This window comes from Bactrocera dorsalis, chromosome 5 (genome assembly GCF_023373825.1).
Source record: "Bactrocera dorsalis isolate Fly_Bdor chromosome 5, ASM2337382v1, whole genome shotgun sequence".
NCBI classification, from domain to species: Eukaryota; Metazoa; Arthropoda; class Insecta; order Diptera; family Tephritidae; genus Bactrocera; species Bactrocera dorsalis.
Window position 1 is genome coordinate 1 of NC_064307.1, and position 24,959 is coordinate 24,959.

The following is a 24,959-nucleotide window of genomic DNA, read 5'->3' on the forward strand; positions in this document are numbered from 1 at the left end:
AGCTCGTTTTCACTTGTCTTAGGAGCATAGTCAATATTGTCTAGACCTCGAAGATTTGCACTGTTCAGAAATTGTTGGGCTTCCTCTGGTGAAATATTAATCTTGAAGATATTTTCAGCAAGAATTGGGGTTGCTAGTGCCTTGAAAATATATACCACAATTAAAAGTTTACATATGCATACATAACTGAAAAATAAAAATTGACGTTTGTGAAATAATTACATCATGCACTAAAAATATATCATACATATGTATGTACCTATATACACATGTGCACAGAAGAGAATACTCTTCTCATTGTTTTACCAAAGGGTTTTCACTACTCCTGCATTACTATGTTACGAGATCTGGCGTTATAACACTGGGTTTTGCAAATTTTATTGGATAAATTTATGACTAATATTGATTATTAGAAAAAATTCATATAATTGTAAGGAAAATCGTGCTACATACTCATACTTACCAACAAGAAAACGGTAAAGGTTCTTAATTTCATCTCGCTATTTGCTGCGTAAACCTATTTGAATATATAAAATAAAATACTTGTATCGTATTGTCTTTACTACTTTACACAACTGTAGTTATTTCGCGAATAGTGTGAAATCTTAAAATTGATCGCTTCTTATATTGAAGATAAGAAAATTGAGATAAAACGTAAAAACATTTTACAAATTCTATAAAACTCACAAAATGTGAATATGCAAAATAACTTGTTTTAAATGAAGATTCTCCCAGCTAATCATACAGCATCATCATCCGTCTCATCTGTCGACCAGTGTCAAAATTTCAAGAGAATAGTGCCGGTTTCTTGCTCAGACACATATTCTAATTCTACGTCAATATAAACAACTCATCGTTAATAAATATATACATACATATGTATATACAATTTTATCTGGCATCTCATCTAGTGACCAAAGCTACTTCCACTGGACTTTCATGTACTCGTCTACGCAATTCGCTCGGTTACAAAAACTACATACTACATCACTACATATTTCATACAAACGATATTAAACAATTGTTATTTACTTTCATGTATACTATTGTTTATTGTTTAATATTATATATGTATGTATTTATGAACGTAAGTACATATATATTTACAATTTTAATAATGTTTATTGTGTGTTTAAATCTTGATAGTTTGCGGTGTTTTCTTGATTAATTGATTGTCTCCTGTGATACGGAAGTGGGAACCAATGGTGAGTATAATTGTTTTTGAATCTAAATTCAAATAGTCATTTATATCCACAAACATTCAGGCATTATTACTATTAGATTGAACATTTCTATCCAGGAATTCCCGCCTTAACCTGATCAATTCGCATATTTATATCGAAAGATAATAAATTTATAAAATAACAATACTTACACACTTATTTAGATAAATTTAGCAAACGTTAAAGGAATTTCCCATGTCATTCATTACAAATCGAGAATTCGCGCCAAAACCAGAATTTTGATTTTTAGTTACTCAGTGATGAGTAATGTATGTACATATGTATTAATACATTTGTAAATATCGTCAATTAATATACAAAATAACGTAACATCACTTTTCATAAGTTTAAAGGAGAAGAAAAGATTAGATAAAATAGGAAGCGTTTTACTGAAACGAAATTTAAGCTTTGGTATTAACTTGGTTTTGTCTGATCTGTGCAGAAACTTAAAACTTTTAACATACTCAATTTCTAATTTTTTTGATGATTCGTTGTTTTGCTTTCAGGTGACTATATATTACTCAGCTTAAATAGCAACAACCTCACTGCTAATAATAATATACATTATTCTCTTAAAATTGAGTCAAAACAAGTTTTGTCGACTTATAATTCTTTGATTTGCACATAAGTACAATAGCGTTCGAAACTAAAGTAGCTTATTCTACTGAAATAGTTTAATCCGTATGTGGCTATTTAAAATAATTGTATTTAAATAATTTAATTTTACTTCATTCAGTGGTCTAACTATTACCATAGATCGGGCAATAAACCTGTGCCTAACCGTGGGAATAAGTCCTCAGATATAAAAGTTACATATGAAGTATAAAAAATTGCATATGTTTCAGAATTTACAATTTTTACTATATTTCTTATTATTATTAAAAACTATATATCATGTTTTCTAACAATACTGTTAATAAATGTTTTTTAAAGTGAGTCAGCCACCGAAAAGCTTCTAACAAATCTATACAACATTTATGGACAGAATTATATTTTAACAAGACGTCAAGTTATTTTAACAAGATGGGTATTATGACTAACTGTTTACATTTATTTGATTATAATGTAGTGGTTTAAAACGCCATAGAATACGGAATAGATTCAAAAACAGATTTATGCTTTCATGACTAATGTTGAGAACATTTATATATATACATACATATATGTTCATAAGATATATGTATTCCTATTCAATTACATGCAAATATGATATTTTGTGGTAAGAAGTTATCAAATTATTACAACAACGGGCACGTGTAAAACTAATCGAAATTAAGCTATGTAAGTGAGTTTATACCCTGTATATGCATATCTGTTAATGGGGGAGTTAGTTTTCCACGTATAATTGCGTGAAAATAGTTGGTATGTTGAAATATATGTACATAAATATCTCGGCTTTCGCGGTGTTCAAAACTTATCCATGTTTATATTCAGAACGTAAATGAAATATTATATTGGGTAGTCGAAAAGTCTTTTTGTATTTCTAATCAAATTTTAACTTTTTTTTAGATTTATAATAATCAATAAATAAACAAATACTTACCATTTGGTCGACCACTTTTTGCCATTTTGCCGCTAGAGGCATTATTCCTTCCGTGTAAATCGAAATTTCGTAATTTCCAGAACGGAAGCGAGCGAACCATTGTTGTACTGATGCAGCATCATCTCCGTAAACTTCACATTGGTGGTTTACGTATCATTCTTCCCTTTTTTATACAAAAATTTCAAAATATAGCGAATTTCTTTATTATTTTCATTCATTTTCATTTATTCAGCTGTAATTTTTTTTCAACTTCCCCGAATTTTTTTTTTGCTAAATGAAGCTTAAAATCTCACCTTCTCAACACTATATGGTATGACACAATGTGATTGGTAGCACTGGAGATATACGACTGCAACGACTTTGAAAAAACTTTTTCAACTACCAATAATATACGAGTACTTACTTATGGCTTTTTTAACATAGAGAATCTACAATTCAATAAAAGGTGGAAAAATTAATGAAATATTTATGGAGTATTAGAACATTTATGGAGTAGCAAGCATATGACTCGACATTTGTTGCATTCTATCTAATAAATGAGTCTAAATATTAGAATTTATATGGGTCACATATTAGCTTTAAATGAACTCAGCAAACTATACTTTAAACAGTTGTTCATAACATGGAAGCTTTACTTTTACACTAAAATTAAAATACTGTAGAAGAATAGTAGAGTGAAATAGTGAAATATTGTTTTTAGTAGTTTAATTTTTTACAATACAGGTGCAGCAATTGCCTATAATTTCTTATATGGAAAATCTATGTAGTAGACTACTTTTAAGATATACACTAGGCATCAAACGTTATTTCAATGCAGATTTATTAAAATAAATAATTAGTAATTTATACAATAATATAATATTTGCATAGGTATTTAAGTAACAAATTATAAATTAATACACATATCTTTTCCCAGAAACAGAAAGACAAATTTTGTTTCACCTCAATGTAAGAATTCTTAAATAAAGGTGATCAAATTAAAGTATAAACTTAGTAAAATACAAAATGTTTGACTTAATAGTATATTTAGTAATTAATATAGACACATTTGTTCTGAATTACCGCACGAAGACGTTTGGCATGCCTCGAACCAAATTTTCATACCTTTATCTCTAAGAAAAATTATTTCAAGTTTGTACTGCTGCTTTTTGGTATTGTGGAATCAAAAATTAACCATAAATGCTCAATTGGATTTATATCCGGTGACTGAGCTGGCCATTTCAGTTTTTCGATTAAGCTTTATTCAAAAAAGCGAATAGCCAGGTGAGATGTGTGCGAAATATTCCAATAAGATAACGACCCCAAACTCATTTTTTTCGTACTTGTTGTTGAATGTTATTATTAAGAATGTTAACATATGAAGCACCCATCGTTTTTAACTAAACTACTTACACCAAATTTTGAGAAACAGTCTCATACCATGAGAGAACCTCCTCCATACTTCAATTGATGCATGTATGTATGTATGCACTGTGGTTTTAAGCGATCGGAAGATTTACACCACATTTGTTTACTTGTAGTTTTGAACGTCTTAGCTCGAATTTGGATTCATCAAACCAAATTTTTAGATTCCAGAATGTTATAGTATATTGTTTTGTAAACTCTAGTATTTTTTCCTGTTGGCAATGGAAATCATAGGACGTTATTTTCGCGACATAGCTTAAACCAAAAGTTCGTAGTTTTTTATTGAAATTTTGGGCTTTGGACCTCCACGGTAATGAGTATTGCATGTCTTCCTTTTTCCAGATAATTTTTGAAATGTTTCACCCCTCTTGGGTTCCGAATTTCTTTAGTTCTCCGCATTTTTCAATAAGAACAGAACAAACAAATATTCACCTTAACAGAAATTCACTTAATAAATGAAAATGTTTTACCTTGAAAGAAATGAAACAAAACTAAAATTATACTTTCATTTAACGCGCACTCATAGGTTCACCAGCGAAGGCGAATCACTCTCGATCAAGTAAATATTTTTTGCGTATAAATAATAAGTGCAAATATTGATCCAACTATTTATTTACATAACGGTGCACCTTCATGATATGCTTTATGAATTTATTGTAAAGCAAGGCATACATGCACCAATTATTGTATCAACTTCAACGAATTGAACAACTGATTGCTACGTATATGGGGCAGTTGTATGTGTTGAATCAACTGGTTGGATGAAAATCAAAATTTTTTGATATTTTGTGAAGTTGGTTGTGTTAGTTGGATAGTGTTTGGGTTGGTCGTGCGATTTCAAACGATTTCGCCATTTTATTTCGTCTGTCGAAGAGAGCGCGTCATATGTAATAAGTAAAGCAACAACTTCCGAGCTCATGTTTAAGCAACGAAGTGAATATTCAAAATGAAGTTGGCCTCAAAATTGTATTAAAAGTTGTGTCGTGTGTAGCGACAAGGGCAATTTCTAGCCCAACTCAATCAAACTAATTGATGTGTGTATGCCTTGCATGAAGCGAAAATGTAGGAAGTAAATAAATGATCTGAGATTGTCAGTATGTATGTATTTATACTTTCATTTGATGCCTAGTGTAAATGGTTGTACATATATGTATGTATGTAGGTACATATGCGCATATGTATACATACATATACATATATATGTATGTATGTATGTATGTATATTCAGAAAACTTAAAACATGTTACTATATACGAGCTTTCTTTAAGTAGCGTCACTTTAGAAATAATTTCATTTTTATTTTAGCAAGATTTACTTAAATATAAGAGATTTTTTCGAAAAAATTGCCGTTTTAACTAGTTTTACCTACTTACATATGTATGTATGTATGTATAATACATATGTACATATTATGTATTTATTTAATTTTTTCACTTTCACCACCACCTTCGACTGTGTCCGGGTGAGTCGAGTACACCAAAAGTGAGATGTATTTGTTTATACATTACTTCACCTGAGTACACTATCAAAAACGTTACAAGTGATAATAAAGGGTGATTTTTTAAGAGCTTGATAACTTTTAAAAAAAAAAAAACGCATAAAATTTGCAAAATCTCATCGGTTCTTTATTTGAAACGTTAGATTGGTTCATGACATTTACTTTTTGAAGATAATTTCATTTAAATGTTGACCGCGGCTGCGTCTTAGGTGGTCCATTCGGAAAGTCCAATTTTGGGCAACTTTTTCGAGCATTTCGGCCGGAATAGCCCGAATTTCTTCGGAAATGTTGTCTTCCAAAGCTGGAATAGTTGCTGGCTTATTTCTGTAGACTTTAGACTTGACGTAGCCCCACAAAAAATAGTCTAAAGGCGTTAAATCGCATGATCTTGGTGGCCAACTTACGGGTCCATTTCTTGAGATGAATTGTTGTCCGAAGTTTTCCCTCAAAATGGCCATAGAATCGCGAGCTGTGTGGCATGTAGCGCCATCTTGTTGAAACCACATGTCAACCAAGTTCAGTTCTTCCATTTTTGGCAACAAAAAGTTTGTTAGCATCGAACGATAGCGATCGCCATTCACCGTAACGTTGCGTCCAACAGCATCTTTGAAAAAATACGGTCCAATGATTCCACCAACGTACAAACCACACCAAACAGTGCATTTTTCGGGATGCATGGGCAGTTCTTGAACGGCTTCTGGTTGCTCTTCACCCCAAATGCGGCAATTTTGCTTATTTACGTAGCCATTCAACCAGAAATGAGCCTCATCGCTGAACAAAATTTGTCGATAAACACATTTCGAACCGAACACTGATTTTGGTAATAAAATTCAATGATTTGCAAGCGTTGCTCGTTAGTAAGTCTATTCATGATGAAATGTCAAAGCATACTGAGTATCTTTCTCTTTGACACCATGTCTGAAATCCCACGTGATCTGTCAAATACTAATGCATGAAAATCCTAACCTCAAAAAAATCACCCGTTATAAACTGTTTTACATTAGTCATACTTATGTGTGTATGTATTCAAACCGATGTTTGGAGAGTACCGATCAATACTGCAATTAATGGTCTTAAAGATTCAAATAAATTGTACAGACTTGAAGGCCGAATTGCAGACGATACCAATTACAAATGCTGGTCGCGTGCATTTTGTTGGTAACTCAAAGCAACATCATGCGATTTATGCGAAAGACTAGTCCGCAAGCCGATAAACTAACAGTTAGTACATTGAAGCAAACGAGGACGGTACAAATTAGACAATTGCTTTAGTGTAAAGCAGCAATTCAAATACCTCTTTTAATATGATCATATTTCACGGTAGTACCAAAACACTTTCGAGCTTTTTATCTTCGAGTTTTATTTGTTGTGTTATTATATTTGGTAAGACCACTACCCAGGCGCGGATACAACCTTTGTTATGGAGTGCATCATATAAACCAGAGAAAACGGATGCTCTTGATCTGGGCTCTGGGAGCATCGGGAGTGGAAAACAGTTTGACTACATACAATCTGTACCTAATGTAAATTTGATCCTGCCAAGTAGATTACAGAATAGTACTAATCCGTATAATATCTTACTGCATAAGTCTGGTTTTGATACCGTAAGACTAAATCTACAACAAGCTACCAGTAATAATAAATGGATCATCAAAATATATGGTGAAGGCACCGAACATAAATTTCCGCCATTTCTGGAGCGCATCATTCAACGTATCCAAACATATTTTTCAGTTTATAAGTATACTGACACTAGTGAAGTAGGAAGTTCCACAATTTCTCTAGACAGCACAGCTGCAAACGATGTGGTAACAAAAGAGAACCTTTCCTCTTTGGATACTACATCGGTAAAAGAAGGAATTAGCAATTTGACACAACCTCTAAATAGCTTAAAGGATGAATCGACAGTGCAAGAAAATAATGCTGACTTGATAGAGTTTATCGCAATAGGCGAATATGATGACGATTACAAAGTTATGGCCGAAGACTGAATATTAGTGATATAAGTACATATGTATATGACATCATAATTTATACTTATGTATAATACAAAAATAAAAAATCAACTAGAAGGAAAATATTGATTTAATTAGTAGTGCTTTGTCGCTTTATATTGTGTAATAGATTACTATTTGTTCAAAGGCATCTGTACTTTCATAAACAATGTCAACAAATGTTATTTAGTACGCTATACATATGTATGTACATACTTATATCCATACCGTTGTGTGGCTCATTTGTATTTCTAGTGATGTACTGAACACATAACGACGACAGACGACAAACGACAAACGAGAGTACGAAAGTGAAATGAAAACAAAACAACGCATGTACACAAAACAACGCAGCTGTCCATTTTGCATGTACACAATTTCGTTGTGGCCATACTAATATCTTGCACTTCAATGAAATTTTAATATTTTGTTCAAAGTTAAATTTTTTATGCAAAAAATAAGTAAATAGGTATATATTTTTGTTTTAAATTATCAATTGTTATTACAAATGATAAAATAGAGCTATTTTATGCTTTTATTTGTAAAATAACGTCAAGTTTGTAAGAGCTGTGAATAATTTTACATTTTACATATTAGTGGCATCACCACTCTTCCTCATCTCTCTTCTTCATTCTACTGTCGTTGGCAAATAGGAATTAGCGAGAATGACAACTGTCGGCCTACAGTCGTGTTTTCGTGTCGTCGTCAAAATAAGTGTCCATAAGAACGTGTGTAATATTTGACAGATGTCGTTTGTCGTCTGTCGTCCTTATGTGTTCAGAGCATGAACTTGTATATGGTTATACAAATAAATAAATAGATATTTAAGTGTATACTTACCACGATTCAATGAAGACTGTAGCATGAAAGATCGTGACTGAGACCTACAATTTTAATTACTTAAAATTGCGCAATAACATACTATACTTACAAATGTATACATACATACATATGTATATGTATCTTTGTGCATTAAAAACAAATATATGTATATGTATGATAAGTATTACATACCGTTATCTATAAAAATAATTAAAAAAAAATCGTTTTTGTATGTGTTTTCAAAGATGTATCGACTGTTATTTTTATTTTTTTGATGATAAAAGTACAGATGATTTTGTTGATAGTAATTTAAGTATATGAATGCATACATACGTTTTCATTATTAAAATATTTACTTATTTAAATTTTTCATAATCAAGTGTATTTTTGGGTGTTAGTAAGGTAAATTATAAAATTCATTGTGTTAGTAATAATTTCTTAACTTTATACCCTTTAATGTATATTTATGTACGTATGTACATATGCATGTCATACCAGCCATTTTATTTTAAGCTACCTTAGAGTTCAGTGGTTTAGAAACTTTTTCACGAATTCCTTCATTACCACCAAGCAACCCTGAATTTTTAAGTTGCGTAGATTGATGTTGATTATCTTCTTCCTTTAATGGCTGTGGTAATATATTACCAAAACGTTGTTCCTCTGAAAAATTTACAAATCAAAGGAGGTTATTTAGCTTTCTAAGAATCCCCTTTTCATTTGTTAATGATATATAACCAAGAAATTAAAAACATAATGCGTCCTTAAAAAATGTGTTTGATAAGGTTTTATAATGATTCCGACAATACACAACACAACTAATATATGTACATACATATATATGTACACACATATAGAGTACATATACATATACTTTCTTACATATAATTATGTTGTATTATGGAAATCCGACCAAAGCGCATTAAAGTGCCATCAAAAATATTTAAATTCTTTTTGATTAAATTTGTTTATTCTAAACAGTCACAAAATTTATTTTTTCAATTTTTTGGTTATGTAAATGTACTGAATTAAACGTTATGTTAATCGAATATATGAAATATAATAATCGTAATATAAATTTAATAGCTCTGTTATAAACATGTAAAGAAACAGAATAAAGTTGTTCGTATACACTTACTTTGTTCATCATTATAATTTTCATCGAATTTTCTCTTCTCTAAATTGCCTTTAAGTTCTAGTTGTGGCTGTATTTTTTTAACGTCATCAGAAGTTTTTATATTGGCATTGAAGGGTATTTCATTTAGAGGTTTAGTCTCAAGCACTGATGCTTCGGGTGATTGAGTCCGGGTTTCACTTTCTTGTATACTGCGTGTTCGTATAGCTGAAATTGGTCCGATGAATAAGGGTGAGTGAATAAAATCGACAACATGAGACACAGCCGGAGTAAGTGCATAAACACGAGCATTACTGGTTAATAAAGATTCGATTGTGGGCTTATCATTCTTATTTGCAGTGTTGGATGATGAACTACCGCCTGGTGGAAATAAGGCGGGAAATAGACCTTGGCCGGCAGCTGCGGCAGCGCTGGAGGCTGCACTTGCTGCTTCACTTAACTGTGGTCCTAACTGGGATGAACCAGTTTGCACAGCTTGTTGAATTTGCTGTGAAATCTGATCCCATTGTTTTGTTTCTAGTTTCTGTGGTTGTTCTTTGATATTCGCACGTCCTACACTTATGTTTTCAACGGGAATAATTGGAGCAGCAGTATTAGCTGGAACGTAGAAAATAGTCTCATCATTTGGAGATGAGATGCGAGCTAATGGGGAGAGATGGTGAATAAATGCAGCAGTATCGTACTTAATTGCCGGTTCCAGATGAACTTGAGCTTGCGGTGTAACAATAACAATATGGGAAGCAATATCGTTTTGCCCTATTGGAATCGGTGCACCGAATAAAGCAGGAACAATACAAGAGCACAGCAGAAAGTAATTCAGCATCTGAAAGGAAACATTTGTCAATAATACACATTTGTTAATATACATACTATATGGGAAGCAATATGTAAGGACTATTAGCTATTAAAATAAAAATAATTACTACGCACCTATGTACATGTATGTATACATTTTCTATATAAATTCATTTATTTATACATACATATGTATATGTTATATAGTGACTTTGTTATATACACACTATGTGCTATTCAAGTATGCAGAATTAATTTTCTGGTTTTGAAATCGAAGCTACAAGTTCTGGTCAAGGCAGTTCTTCTGGTCAATCTGGAATTTATTTTTAGATGTAGTTCAATGCATAGTCAAAGAGTGCCTTAGGTAAGCTGTGGCAGGATCAATTTTTAAATATGTATGTATGAACAGTGTAAGTTGTTGACCGGTTATTGCATAAGTACATTGTGCTAACTATATTTTTCATTTAAAAGGCCAAAATCCCAGCAATATGAGTGAATATCATTTCTTTAGAGATAGCATTATAAACTTTTATTTATGATTATTTTCGAAGTACAGTTTTTGTCTAACACCCGAATCTGTTTGTATCTTATATACCTTCTATTTATTTTGTCGAATTTTGTTCTCAGGTTTACTTTATTCTTACATTTAATATATGAATTATCTGTTAATCAATTAGTGTACTCTGGAAGAATGGTATTGTCAAGACACGAACGAAAAAATAGAATGGTATTTATATAAAGAATAGTAATTTAATTTTCCCGCCTTAAGTTTTTTGGAATTTAGTTTTAATATTTACAATGGTTTACATATATAAATCATAAAGCTTTACTATGAAACAAACTTATACATTATGTTATGAGAGAATAGATTACGATCGTAAATAAACGAAAAGAAAATAATAAATTGTGAACTTATAATTTAGTTGAACAACTTTTATTTTGCTTAATTGTTAATGTGAGAAAATATTATTAAAGAACTCATTATTTTTTTTTTATTTTATTTATTTAATTTCAAAATGGAATAGTTTCTTTGGCTGCGATTTTGATTCTGAAAACATTCAGTGATAGTGTTTTTTGAAATATTGTCTAAAATGTATACAAAAATATTATAAAATACTTTCAATTGATAAAGTTTAATATAAAAACATGATAATACTTTCATTAACACATTATGGTTGCTATATTTATGCCAAGATGAAATTACCTGTAAAATATTAAATTTGTTAACTTACTTTTGTTTTTCTTCTTTGTGCTGGATGTTGTTTTTTATATTTCCACACTGTATTTATTATAAGTTCTTGATTAAATACAAGCAAAAAATTGTTTTCCTCTACAATTTTAAATTGTTACCTTAAGCAGTCAATATGAAACTGATGACCACTGCAGATGCGGAGGATCTTTTATAACGTTTCCTTGATGCATTTCTCGCCAGAGATGTATCTAACCATAGGAATGTATTGGTACACATACGCACTCGAATAGCATACATACAATTTAGTTAAAGCCTGATAGTAGCATAGCTTTAACCCTTCCTAAAAACATCAGAACAGCGAAGGAATACATATTAAAACAACACTTCTTCATTTCGTATAGCAGATAATAGTAACGTCAGAAGATTTGTGTTGCTCTATTTTCAGCTTTATGAAGTTTTCTCTTGCATGTACTATGTAAATTCAATAACCGGTTAATCGAAGAAAATTGAATATATGTATGTACATAAGTATGTGGCTTTCTTAATATAATAGTAGCACAAAGTATGGTTTACAATTGAGGTAGGGTGGAAATATGAATCGTAGATCATACATACGATTACGTTATATAAATAATGGTCATATTTAAATAAAAAAATAAGTAATTTTTTAGTTTATTATAATATTAATAATTTTTTTTTTTTTAAGTTTAATGAATACTGAAAAAGCTATCTTTACGCAATTCGTTTCAAATTAACGGGTTGAGTTGTTAAATGCAAGCTTTCGAGAAAAACTTGTATCAAAGCTTATTGAATGGGTGTGGTGAATTTTTATTTAGTAAGTAGCGTTGCCAGAATTTGCAATGCTATTGACAATTATACCTACTTAAACATTTTCTACTTTGTTTCATAGTGATACATTTTCCTTTAAAGACGACTAAACAATATATTAAAGGCTAAAGCCATAATACTAAGTTCCAAGTCTTTAAACAACAGATATTGTGAGTGTACCTTCAACATAATGGACAATAAGCCTGAAAAATCGTTGTTGTGCTGTCAACTGAAGGGAAGCTAATGCAATTTTTTATGATTCACTTTTACTTCATTATAGGTGAAAATACAGGTAGATAAATACAAAATTCTATTTCATATATAAACGTTAGCATAAATATTAATAGTAGGCCTTTTTATCAATTGATCTTTGTGGAAATTTGCTCACTTCCTTAATATATTTTGTTGGTGTCAGTTTGGGAGCACTTCGTGCTGATGCGGAAAAATCCTCGGCTATTATAGTCTTCCATTGTTTAACTAAAGAATCAGCGAATGCAGCATCGCTGCCAGTTTCAGTTATACTCGCCAGCTTTGTTTTTTTACTCATAACCGGAATAGGTGAACCATGTGCGACCGTTATATCACGAGTAAATGTCGAACGTGGTGGCAAGACGTCGCTGTAGTCTTCCATGTAGTCATCATAAACAGGTCGTTGTGGTGTGTGATTAACGTTTTTTATGACCAGATTATTTCTATTGGGTATTGCTACGCTAAAAGCAGCTGCCTCTTCTGCTGATACACCTGCAATAGCAGTCGCCTTAGGCGCGGAAACTGCTAGGCCATTGCGTCCAGAAAGCGCTATGGCATTGGGTTTAGATGATGCAACACCACCTTCGCCGGCAATAGATAGTCCTACATTATAATGAAATATATTAGAGTATTCACTAAGCTGGTACAGCACTTGGGCTGATCATTGTACAATACTAAACTTACCTATTGGTTTAGCTTCAGCAACAGAAGCGTCTTTTTTCGGTGCAGTTACTGCTACTGTATCACTGACGTCCTCATAAGGATCCTCTGTATTTGGAGGCAGAAGATCTTCTTCGTTGAACAGTTGCTCTGTAACTTCGTCAACTTTTTGTTCCCCACCGGAAGTTTCAATTTCAGCTATTGATTCTGATGGTACTAATGGTTTCTTATCCGCTAATTGAAAATCGGGTTGAAGAAGTAGACTAAAATCTTTAATTTGGCCCGTTTCATGCAAATTTGCTAAGTTCTGTGCGGCATGTCCCAATTCCAGTAAACTCTCTGCATAAATACGATTGTCTTCCGCACTAAATGAACCCTTACGCTTTGCAACTTCTTGAATGGCGACTAGACGAGCCGCTGCTATCTGTATTCGGTTAAAATCTTGTTCAAATGCAATTGACGTTGGCGGTTTGTTGTTAAGTTGACCATCGTCTTCCGATGTTGAAACACTACCTTTCTTGCTGCTAATAGATTTGACGTTGGCAGTAGGGATAGATGCAGGGCTTATTATAAACATATTGTCCGCTCCATCTTTTGCTTTAACCACTTGCAAGATTTGACCACGCAGGCCGCCATAGTAAGGGTATGAGTATTCTTTGGGAATTGAAGGATTGTGATTGTGGGCGTGCTGGCTATTTTCGTTTAAGGAATTATAAAGTTATCAATATAGACCACGAAGTAATTTTTTAAACTACAAAGCCACAAGCGTAAAAGCGTTCTAGAGGAAAGTTCTAAGGGCTTAAAATGAAATTCGGATGTAAAAGTTTACTAATCAATTCATTAATATATACTAGTTTAATGTGATTATATATGTTTGCGATAAATTTTGTACATAAATTTTATATACAATTATATACATTCTACTGCATTTCAGATAAAATAAAAATATATTATATTGCAGAAATATAAATGGTTAATCCACTAAATCAAGTTCTAAATCGGCCTGAGCATGTGCTTTGCCACCTACTCCAGCTATTGCTACGGATTCTGGATTGAAATAGACGTTGGTTGGTATCCCACGTTTTAAAAAAGCCTTCGAAATGGGTGCAGATACAGCTGTGCCACCATTGCCCACTACAGCTTTTGCATGAGGTTCCAATATTAATGCAGCCGTTTTGCTGACACCCCGTTTATCGTTTGCTAAGTATGGAAGAAAGTAGCTACCGAATGGTATTTGTGGTATGATTCCTGAAGAAGCAGTTTGACCTGTTGCTTCCACTTTCACTATGCTATCGTTGGTTTTTAGTTCAGTGGATTCACTTGTTTGCTTGCTCAACTTCTGTCTATATTTTTGTTTTGAATTAGAAACACCTAAATTGGCTAAAGTTGCTTTTGATGTGAAATTGAAGCTTTTTGATACTAGTTTTGGAGACGTCGTAGAAGATAGAGGCAAGTTGATTGGTTTCGATTTTTTTTCTAACTTTACCGCAGTATGTGTATGTCGGCCAGGTACCGATACTATTTCCTCAATCATAAATTCCGGATTTATTTGCTTAACTGCTTCTAAAAGACGATCATCACTTTTAAAATCCTTTGTATTAACAATAGTATGATGAGATTCATCGATCAATTTAAGATCTGTAATAACAATAGGCATCAATTGCTGTGGTTGTGATTTGAATTTGGGTATATCCTTCGGTTCAACGATCTTATTTGTGTTTGAGAGTAACGTATCAATAACCGGAGGTTGTGCAAATAAATTGCTTACAAAAAATGCAGAATACTGTGTGTTCCATGGCCACATTTTTGTATTAAATATTTTCCAAACATCGCTGTCGCTTTAAGTTAATTGGTAGAAATTCCACAACAAAAGGTAGATAAACATTTAATGCAGTTGAAGAATATGAGGCGGGAGAAAAGTACAAATAAAACGAAATGTGAATTATGTGAAAATTTTATACAATCAATTTATGAACTAATTTAATCACAATGATTGGCATGCTATACTTAATAATTTGGCTTCTACACCCAATAATCAGTAATTATGAAGAATTGAACTTGAGTTAAGATGAAATTGTAGAGACATGACTATAGTATTTATTTATGTATAAGTATATAATATTTTGATTTATTGATACATAGTCTAATATAAGACGAATTATGAATATTAAGATAATAATATAAAATTCATTTAACCATATTGTCTAAAATTATTGCTATAGTTATATTTAATCTTTAGTTTTGTAAGTTTTTAATTTGTAATCATTCTCATATCTTTTGTGAATTTATGTTGGTGGAGAATAATACACAGTTGGACCAGTAGCAACAACTTTGCCCTCACGAGGAATAATTTGATCGAACAGATTAGTTCTTTGCAAAGCTTCTTTTAGGTCAACGCTGGAAGGTATGGCAATCACCTTGGCACCTGGCCCAGCAATGGTTAAACTACGAGGATGTGTAAGAGCATAGCCTCCGGGTCCAACAATAGCTGTGCCGCCGCTCCCTGCAGTCGCCACACCGCCAGGGCCTGCAATAGCAATACCACCTTTTCGTACCTTGAGGCGTTGAATTATAATACCACCATGTTTAACGGCCTCCATTTGAGTTTTTAGCTCCCCATTCTGCTGATTACCGAATATGTGTTTTTGCTCGTGTTCAGTAGAATTAACTTCTTCATCTTCTGACGCGCTACTCGCTTCATCCTCCCATTGGTAATCACTTCCTTTCTCTGGTTGTTTTGAACCAACAAAATCGTAAAATGTTTGGGTATGCTGATTGGCTTGTGTTGTAAAAAATGGTTTTGCGGTCATTTGTAGAGTTTGCCCTAATTCGCCCATCGTCATATTCGGTTTGTTATCCTGAAGAAATGGCAATTTAAAAATATTTTGAAAAGCGTTTTTAATAGTATTTCCAGGAGTAGAGTTTTTTTGATCACTTGGCCGGGCAATATTTGCAATGTTGGGGAATTTCAAAATACCAGGCCTTGCATTGAATAGATTCGTGTTTTGACTGGGGTTGTTATACATTGTTGGATTATTATTGGGATTCATATCATTATTCGTATTTGCATTGTTATTGGTATTGAATGAGTTAGTATCTTCTGCCTGAGTTAGTTCTGCCGTTTCAATAATAATGGAATCTTTTTCCCTTAATGGTTTTGGTATAACCCGTTTTCGAATAATTTGTGTTGTAACATTTGCATTAGAGCTAATATCGCTGCTACTACTTGTTGCTGTTGTTTGTATTCTATAGGGCCTTTGGATACCGACTCCTTTCTCTTCTCTAGAGTTATTATCTTGTGAATTTTGTCTCTCTTCCATTCTCATGCGAGAGAGTTCCTTGAGCGAAGCTAACTCACGTGGAAGGAAAAATAGATGATATTTTGTCGATAATTCAGACTTTGGTTCATTTGTTTTTATATCTTTTCGCTTTGCCTTGCCATAAAAATTGTCGACATCACCAACTATTTTATATCCTTTGACACGGAATTGCTGTGGGGCATTTTTATTAATGTATTCCTCCTTATTAAGTCGGTAGAGACGCACTGGTATTGCAAAATGTGTAGGCAGTTGCCGGTGTTCGTCCGCAGTGTGAGGGGCAGGTAATACTACTTCATTTGGTTGAAAAACATATTTATTCTTTTTTGTTGAATTGTCTTTAGCGGTTTGAAATTGATGCAAAGGTTCAATATTTTTCATGCCTTTGGAGATTGAGTAAGATGCTATATATTGACGCGGAAGGTCTACTGACCTAATAGAAGGAATTAAAATGGTACCTCCATTCATACCAGAAGTTTGATGGTTTTGCTGATGAAAGGGTTGTGAAGCTGGTTTTGGGAATAAGTATTGACTCGAATCTAAAATAGGCGGAAGCCTAGATGACTCTGATTGTTTGCGAATATATCCCAATGCATGATTAATTTTTTCAATTTCCTGTAGGATGCGCTGAGCTTCATCAATTTTTGAATCGGAACTGTTGGCTGTAGAACCTTGTCGAAGTTCAATTTCATCTGGAAATTTGATTAGCCTTTGTTTTTCGATTCTGCAAACGAGAATTTCAAGTAATGCAGGGGTCACATGAATACTTAAGGCCTGAGATGGATTCTAACTTTTTAGTTTAGTTTCATGACGGTATATAAATATTAATAATTTAAACAAAAGTGTGGTGGATATGGTAGGAGATTTGGTGTTATGATAAATGATTATTTCATCAAAGATAATTTAAATGGTTTAGTCACTTAAATGATTCAATGAAATTATTATAGTCATATTTTGAAAAATAAAATATTTTAATATAGATAAAAACCTCTAAAAAATAATAAAACACAAAGGACTTTTGAGTTGGTGTTACTTTAAAAAGCATAGAAGCAGGCTTCAAGCTAATTACTAAGTTTTCAATGGTTAAATTTATACAGTTCTACTTACTCGATGACCTCGTCACTGATTTGCACCGGATGAAGATGAACGCAATCCAGTTTAACAACAAATATCGCTAAAAAACACTAAAAAGAAAACATTTCAATACATACGCGCTTATAACAAAATGAGTTATGTAATACAATGTATTATTATTAATAAATTTAATCAAAATATTCATTGGGATAAAATTTCGGTAATTTTTTATGCAGCTTTACAGAAAGCATACATGAAATTTTGGATAGGGCTACCCATTTTGAATGACAATACATATATTGTCAGATAATGAATTTTATTAACTTGGCCTTAAGAAAGTTATAGAAACTTTAGCAAGCACTGTCAGTAAAAGATTACAGCTTAGGCTTGTGAGGCCGGGGATAAGGCGGGGTGCATTAAAGAAAAAAGTTGATTAATAGTTTGAACGGGTATTACAGAATGAAATTACGTATTTCAAAAATTCTATATACATACATATGTTTAAAAAGATAAAACAGGTGTTTGTTTCAAAAGTTTATTCGAACAATGAAGACGTTAGAAACTCGACCTTGTGAATAGTTAATTTATTCTGAAACTAAAAGATCTGTATTTTGTGCTCCATTTCTATCTTTTTGGTATAAGCGGTGAAGTTAACGCTTTTACTGGAGAATGGTTCTTCTTCTTGTACATTACAACCGAGTTAACAACAGCGCGCCAGTCGTTTCTTCTTTTCGCAACATAACGCCAATTACAAATTCCAAGCGAAGCCAGGTCCTTCTCCACCTGGTCTGTCCAAAGAAGAGGAGGTCTTTCTCTTCCTCTGTTTCCCCCGGCGGGTATTGCATTGAATACTTTCAGAGTTGTAGTGTTCTCGTCCATACGTACGACATAACCTAGCCAGCACAGCCTCTGTCTCTTAATTTGCTGAACTACGTCGTCGTATATCTCATACAGATCATCGTTCAATCGAATGCGGTATTCGCCGTGGCCAACGCGCACAACCTGGCGTGGATGTTGAAGCCAATGAAATCAATGTCATCTGCGTACGCCAGTAGCTGTACACTCTTATAAAAGATTGTGGCTTCTCGATTCAGCTTTGCAGCTCGAATTATTCTCTCCTGCAGAAGATTGAAGAAGTCGCACGATAGGGAGTTTGTTTTAAAACTCGTTTGGTATCGAGCGGCTCGGAGAGGTCCTTCTTGATCCTGACAGAGCTTTTGGTAGAGCTCAACGTCAGTTTACACAGCCATATTGGTATGCGGGGATACCAAATTTAGGCAGCGGCATAAAGACAGCTCCTTTTCGTGCTGTCGAAAGCAGCTTTGAAATCGACGAAGAGGTGGTGTGTATCGATCCACTATTCACGGGTCACGCGATTGAAAAACTCAAAAGCACGCATTGAAGCTCATGCCAGTTGAGATTTTCACAAAACTAGCGTTAATGATTTGAAAGCCGAAACAGTCATTCAAGGGATGAAGTAAACTGAAAAAATTATATATCGAGTAAATGAGATTATTAAATACCAAAGCAGTTGTGTTTCTTACTGAGTTTGAACCGTTTTTAGTGGAACATTCAAAATTCTACGCACACCCTGGCAAGAGAAATATTTCGTACTTATTAGAACAATATTTGAAGAAATTACATTAGTGATTCAAAATAAAATATTGCAACGTATTTCCAGAGAAGTTACGCGATTGCTAAGCATTTTGATGTATTGGTGGTTTCTACGCCTGATTTTGCACATGTCGATCAGCTTAAGAAAATTATTATTGTTTGAAATTGTATTTCAGGTCGTTTTAATACTGCAAGTAGGAAACTTTTGGATCCAATGGTACAAATCTTTCGTTTTTGGCATTTTTTATTCAAGATATGGGAGGAGAGTAGTTCTTTAAATCTTGCAAATAAATTAGTGGTGAAACATACTGGTGATTATAGTTGATGTTTTTTTCTTTTGTAAGATTTTAATAAATATTTATACTCTCGCAACAAAGTTGCTAAGGAGAGTATTATAGTTTTGTTCACATAACGGTTGTTTGTAAGTCCTAAAACTAAAAGAGTCAGATATAGGGTTATGTATACCAAAGTGATCAGGGTGACGAGTAGAGTTGAAATCCGGATGTCTGTCTGTCCGTCCGTGCAAGCTGTAACTTGAGTAAAAATTGAGATATCATGATGAAACTTGGTACACGTATTTCTTGGCTCCATAATAAGGTTAAGTTCGAAGATGGGCAAAATCGGCCCACTGCCACGCCCACAAAATGGCGGAAACCGAAAACCTATAAAGTAACTTAACTAAGCCATAAATAAAGATATTAAAGTGAAATTTGGCACAAAGGATCGAATTAGGGAGGGGCATATTTGGACGTAAATTTTTTGGAAAAGTGGGCGTGGCCCCGCCTCCTACTAAGTTGTTTGTACATATCTCGGAAACTACTATAGCTATGTCAACCAAACTCTATAGAGTCGTTTCCTTCAGGCATTTCCATAGACAGTTCGAAAATGGAAGAAATCGGATAATAACCACGCCCACCTCCCATACAAAGGTTATGTTGAAAATCACTAAAAGTGCGTTAACCGACTAACAAAAAACGTCACAAACACTAAATTTTACAGAAGAAATGGCAGAAGGAAGCTGCATCCAGGCTTTTTTTAAAAATTGAAAATGGGCGTGGCGTCGCCCACTTATGGACCAATAACCATATCTCAGGAACTACTCCACCGATTTCAATGAAATTCGGTATATAATATTTTCTTAACACCCTGTTGATATGTACGAAATATGGGTGAAATCGGTTTACAACCACGCCTTCTTCCAATATAACGCTATTTTCAAGTCCATCTGATGCCTTCTCTGTATAATACAATATATACATTAGGAACCAAAATAAAAAAATATGTAAATGACGGATAATGAAATCTCGATTATCACTTTATCATGCGAGAATATAAAATGTTTGGTGACACCCGAACTTAGCCCTTCCTTACTTGTTTTTTGTATTGTATTCAATAATTTTAATTTTAATTTTCATTTCAAAAAGATATAAATTATATTGTAATAACCAGTGTAAATCAGAATGTATTCACTGTATTAAATTAAGGTATTGGGGTTCATTTCGATTCAGTTGTGCCGTTTTATAAGGTTTCGGTGAATGACATTTTGAGGACTTCTATAGTACCATTTGTAAAGAAATCTCATTTTGTACTAAAATCATAGCATACCAAACATTGCAAGAGTATAAACATACACATTTACACTTAATAATAGCATAATAAGACTGACCGGCACTTCTATAGGGCCCATGTAATATCATTGTTACGTTAGTGATACCTCTTTTCCTAAGTTTTCCTTGGTCTTTTCTTTTGTTTAATTAAATTCAAATAATATAATATTTGTTTTAAAAATTTTCTAAATCTAGAAAAATTCTGACAATGTATTTTTTCCAAAATTAAAGATAAGTAAGAAGTTGCGGTTACAATGCAAATAAAACTCCCAATCGGAGAATACTTACAGAATGGATATGTATGATGTGCACTTGCATGTACATATGATAATGATTTGGTTATGCTGTGCTGCGATTTGATACCACAGTTCGATAGATAAGCAGTTGGAGGTGACTCAAATTCAGCAAAAAAAGTAAATTTCGTTGACGGAAGATAAGAATGATATTTTAGATTGGAGAGATACAACAAATTATAAGGCTTTTTCTGAAAGCGAGGCTCGTATCGATCACGTTGTGATGAATGAAAGAAAAAAGTACAGTGTTGCACAAAATCCGAAGGCCTATAACTCCAATTATCTCGCTGCAGCTCTGATACCCATGCACTTTTGGGTAGTAAAGAGTGCAATCCAGCAAACACAGAAAAACTACAGTCTCAACAGTCAGCGAACGGGTTCACTACTTGAAATAATGTTCCGAAAGATGCACGATAAATATGGCTATTAGTGAATAAGTTATTTTATAGAAAAGGCTACTATATACAAACGATTAAAGCACACCAACAATAATTGACTATTCTTCATCAGTGTAACTTTTAACCAAGGAAGTTTTCAATTAACTAGAGTACACAAAAACAACCGGCTCAAAATAGGGTATAGATTTCTCCATGGCATGTCTGCAGTACTATATTTTTAAGAGCTACAACATGTGTTGTAATCAGACTAAAGAAAGAAATTAAGTTCTTCTTTATTTATATTAAATAAATAAAGAACGAATGGGCCTGTTGTTAAAGAGGGCAAGAGTAAATTTTCGTCACATTTGTTTAAGTCTGCAAGGACATTCAACATTCTAGAAGGAATATTCAGCATTTACTCTGTTTAGGAATATTTTAGTTATCAAAATTTATAAACTCGCACTGTGTGCTGATTAGTTATTCTTCTTAACCTTTAACTGGTGACATGGTTTTTGTGTAATTTAATTGGTGACGAGCGGCCTAAGACGATAGCTTACTGCAGTCTTTCAAACCATTAAATGAATATATAAAATGATAAAATAAAACTATTCAATAGGCTCGCTATTACTAACTTTCTAATACAATCTATATAGGAACTAAAATCAGGCGGTGAACTAAAAGGAAATAAAATCAGGCGGCCTGTGAGACCGCTTGTCACCAGTTAAAGGTTAAAATGCGACCAATAACTGATGTCCCACTTGCCTTTTAATCTTTAGAAATTAGCATACAAATTAAAAGCCCAATGAAAGTTGCCAAGATCCATTCATAGTGTGGTTTCTATGTACTGACTGAATGTATTACCAAGTGCTCACACTGACAATTTGGAAATAAAAAATTACTCATAAATAAGTGTTCACAATTTTTTTTTTTTTAATTTGAGTTGCAAAATCCTAATGAACATTCATTTGCGAACGAGATTATTCAGCAAATTCTGTAAATAAAAGGAATGAAGTAAAATAAAAAACACTAAGAATATAAAGCTTAGCATAAAGATAAATATTTAAATGTTATGTTCCAGTGAATACTTCTTGTGGACAGCTTAGCGAAACAGTAAGTAAGATGAAAGATATGTGTAAGCCCAAAGACTTTAAAAGATAACGCCTCTGGCTGCAAATTCAACTATTCATGTATTGATTCTATATTATAGAAAGCTTATTATAACCTTAGGAAATAAGTTGAGCCCGTCCCAATTACGAAGAAGTGAAATAAATTATTACGGTTATTTATTTGCGATTTCTCTTTAAATATTTTTTAGAAACGCCCAGAGGTACTTTTCAATCGGTCGCAATATAATCGATTTACACATTTTGCTGCATTCACTTCTTTTTTGAGAGTGAATTTTGAATTTAATCACCCTAAACAAATGCACTAAGCTAAGTATTGTTTTTTAACACATGTTATCTAATTACATAATTGGCCTCTTGGGGTAGTTTTTTGAGATATAAAGCTGTCTTTCAGTATGTGGGAATGTTATTTTTAACTAAATAATAATAATATAGTAGTACATAGTTATTATGTAGATTTTCATAAAGGCAGTTTATTTGAACAGCAAAGAACCTTTCCTATTTATACATCCACGCGCCCATACATAAGTCTATAAGATTAATGAATATTTAACTTGCACAATTTTGTCAACGTGAAGGCATTCACTACGACTTCCCACAAGGAAGAAGACAATAAGCATGGTTTTGGAATTATTAATGAGAAATGATATATGTACATATATTATTATATGTACATATATCCATTTATGATTAAGAATTTAACTCTTTATATTTTTGGTTATTAATGCAAACGTTCAAGTACAATTATATTATTCAATAACCATTATGAGATGAGCAAGTTACGTGGTAAAATAATTTTCAGTTTCCAACTATTAGGCTCTTTTTTAAGTTGATACGTTTTCGTTCATGAATTTCATTGTCATCTTTAGACTTAAACCAGCCATATTTCTTTATGTTTGTTTTCATCTTCATTGTTTTTTAGTTTCACATCACCATTCACGAAAATTGTATCAAATACTAATGTTTCCAGATAAGTGAAAGTCAATTAGAATAACTTATTGTGACATATATTTTTTTATTAAATAGGTCACATACATATGTATGTATGCTGAATCGCTGTCTTTTTTATGAGGAAGCTTTAAAAGCAAACCTGTTAGGCACAAAATAGTTCTTTGCTCTTCATAGCAAACGAAATTTAAGCAACTTAAAGCAAAAGCTAATGACCCCCAACGAAGATGTATGTTAATATGTTTGTTCTTCCCACAGAAAAGTCTTCTAGAGTATTAATATTTAAATGCAACATCATTGTCACCGATGTTGCATTACATGTATTCTGAAATATGAAAATGAATTTGAATATTTCTTAATACTTACAATCGGCAGAATCATGATGTACTGCAATCCCTTTTATTATTTTGTAGCGACAATAAATTGTCACAAGAAAAATCCACGACTTAAATGTGCTGAAAGACTTGAATTGTTGAGCTGGTGTTGAATGCCGCTACACAAAAACGCAGAAGACGAAGGAAGTAAATAATAAAGCTGGTCACACTACCAAATTCGATCGCCTCTCAACGCGAACTGCGCGTCTGCGCAACTACCAAAGCATGTTTATATCATTTTACTGCCTGATATTATTCCGATGTGTCCCGGAGCCATAGCAAAAGCTATCCGCCTCTGAGTTCAACGAAACTGCTGCAGCTTTTACTTTACGAATTCTTTATTTTTCAACATTTCGTTCTGATAAATATTCTTCTATACACACATGGATATGTACATATGAATAACCACGAACGGAAGAGCGTTGTTAATGAAGAGAAAGAGACAATTTAAGAGAAAGCTTGTTTGACCTACTGTTTTTGGTAATTTGCATGCCACAGCTGCATAGTAAAGCTTATTACATGTCTCATAATTATAAGAAATTGTATATAGTTCCGTAAAAAAGTTTTAGAAGTAATAAAGTCAATTTAGATATTTTAAATGAAAATAACACAAGTCAAAATGCTGAAGTTGTCCTGACAGTAATAACAATTTACCTGGCCTAATGCATCACTACCTCTGCCACTCCCCTCGAGTTGACAATTTTACTATGAAGATATAGAGACCCTGACATCTACATTGTTGCATAAGTTCGCCTATAAATATGTCGTTGGTGCAGTGCTATTTTTATTGAATGTGTATACCATATACAAGTACGCAATATGTGTATAAAAACAAATTGGAGTGCTTCTCTGGACATGCCAAATGCTGTTAATACAAAACACACACGTACT

At 32.9% G+C, this 24,959-nt stretch overlaps 4 protein-coding genes and 1 long non-coding RNA gene across 12 annotated transcripts in view; 2 read left to right on the forward strand and 3 right to left on the reverse strand.

The window, feature by feature from the left end:
* LOC125778688 (uncharacterized) lies at positions 1 to 4,655 on the reverse strand. 3 transcript variants are annotated; one of them, XR_007422870.1, is made up of 3 exons: positions 4,641 to 4,655; positions 464 to 4,561; positions 1 to 140 (listed from the first exon to the last, which is right to left on the reverse strand). It is a non-coding gene; the product is annotated as an uncharacterized LOC125778688 (long non-coding RNA). The 3 variants fall into 3 exon arrangements; XR_007422872.1 differs by lacking the exon at positions 4,641 to 4,655 and having other exon boundaries at positions 464 to 3,194; positions 4,159 to 4,297; XR_007422871.1 differs by lacking the exon at positions 4,641 to 4,655 and having other exon boundaries at positions 464 to 4,087; positions 4,159 to 4,290.
* A 1,728-nt stretch (positions 4,656 to 6,383) lies between these two features.
* Positions 6,384 to 8,454, forward strand: LOC105232795 (uncharacterized). The gene has a single exon (XM_011214655.4). It carries the CDS (start codon positions 6,973 to 6,975, stop codon positions 7,657 to 7,659), a length of 687 nt encoding a protein of 228 aa, XP_011212957.1. The 5' UTR covers positions 6,384 to 6,972; the 3' UTR covers positions 7,660 to 8,454.
* A 148-nt stretch (positions 8,455 to 8,602) lies between these two features.
* Positions 8,603 to 11,792, reverse strand: LOC105232794 (uncharacterized). The gene is made up of 3 exons (XM_011214654.4): positions 11,644 to 11,792; positions 9,620 to 10,439; positions 8,603 to 9,144 (listed from the first exon to the last, which is right to left on the reverse strand). The coding sequence occupies exons 2-3, from the start codon at positions 10,437 to 10,439 to the stop codon at positions 8,993 to 8,995; spliced, it is 972 nt and encodes a 323-aa protein (XP_011212956.1). The 5' UTR covers positions 11,644 to 11,792; the 3' UTR covers positions 8,603 to 8,992.
* Positions 11,793 to 12,419: 627 nt separating this feature from the next.
* Positions 12,420 to 24,959, forward strand: part of LOC105232791 (general odorant-binding protein 70) — a 33,603-nt gene continuing 21,063 nt past the window's right edge. For 4 of the 5 annotated variants that reach the window (XM_049457727.1, XM_029552934.2, XM_019992623.3 and 1 more), the window contains exon 1: positions 12,420 to 12,723. The gene's annotated coding sequence lies outside the window, so the exon portion shown is untranslated. The remainder of the gene's footprint in view (positions 12,724 to 24,959) is intronic. The other variant, XM_049457728.1, reaches the window with a different exon arrangement.
* On the reverse strand, positions 12,649 to 24,773 carry LOC105232793 (myb-like protein Q). 2 transcript variants are annotated; one of them, XM_011214653.4, is made up of 4 exons: positions 24,061 to 24,469; positions 17,765 to 17,841; positions 13,365 to 14,032; positions 12,649 to 13,283 (listed from the first exon to the last, which is right to left on the reverse strand). In XM_011214653.4, exons 1-4 carry the CDS (start codon positions 24,073 to 24,075, stop codon positions 12,772 to 12,774), a joined length of 1,272 nt encoding a protein of 423 aa, XP_011212955.2. In that variant the 5' UTR covers positions 24,076 to 24,469; the 3' UTR covers positions 12,649 to 12,771. The 2 variants fall into 2 exon arrangements, with proteins under 2 accessions (XP_011212955.2, XP_011212954.2); XM_011214652.4 differs by lacking the exons at positions 12,649 to 13,283; positions 13,365 to 14,032 and adding an exon at positions 14,159 to 17,381 and having other exon boundaries at positions 24,061 to 24,773.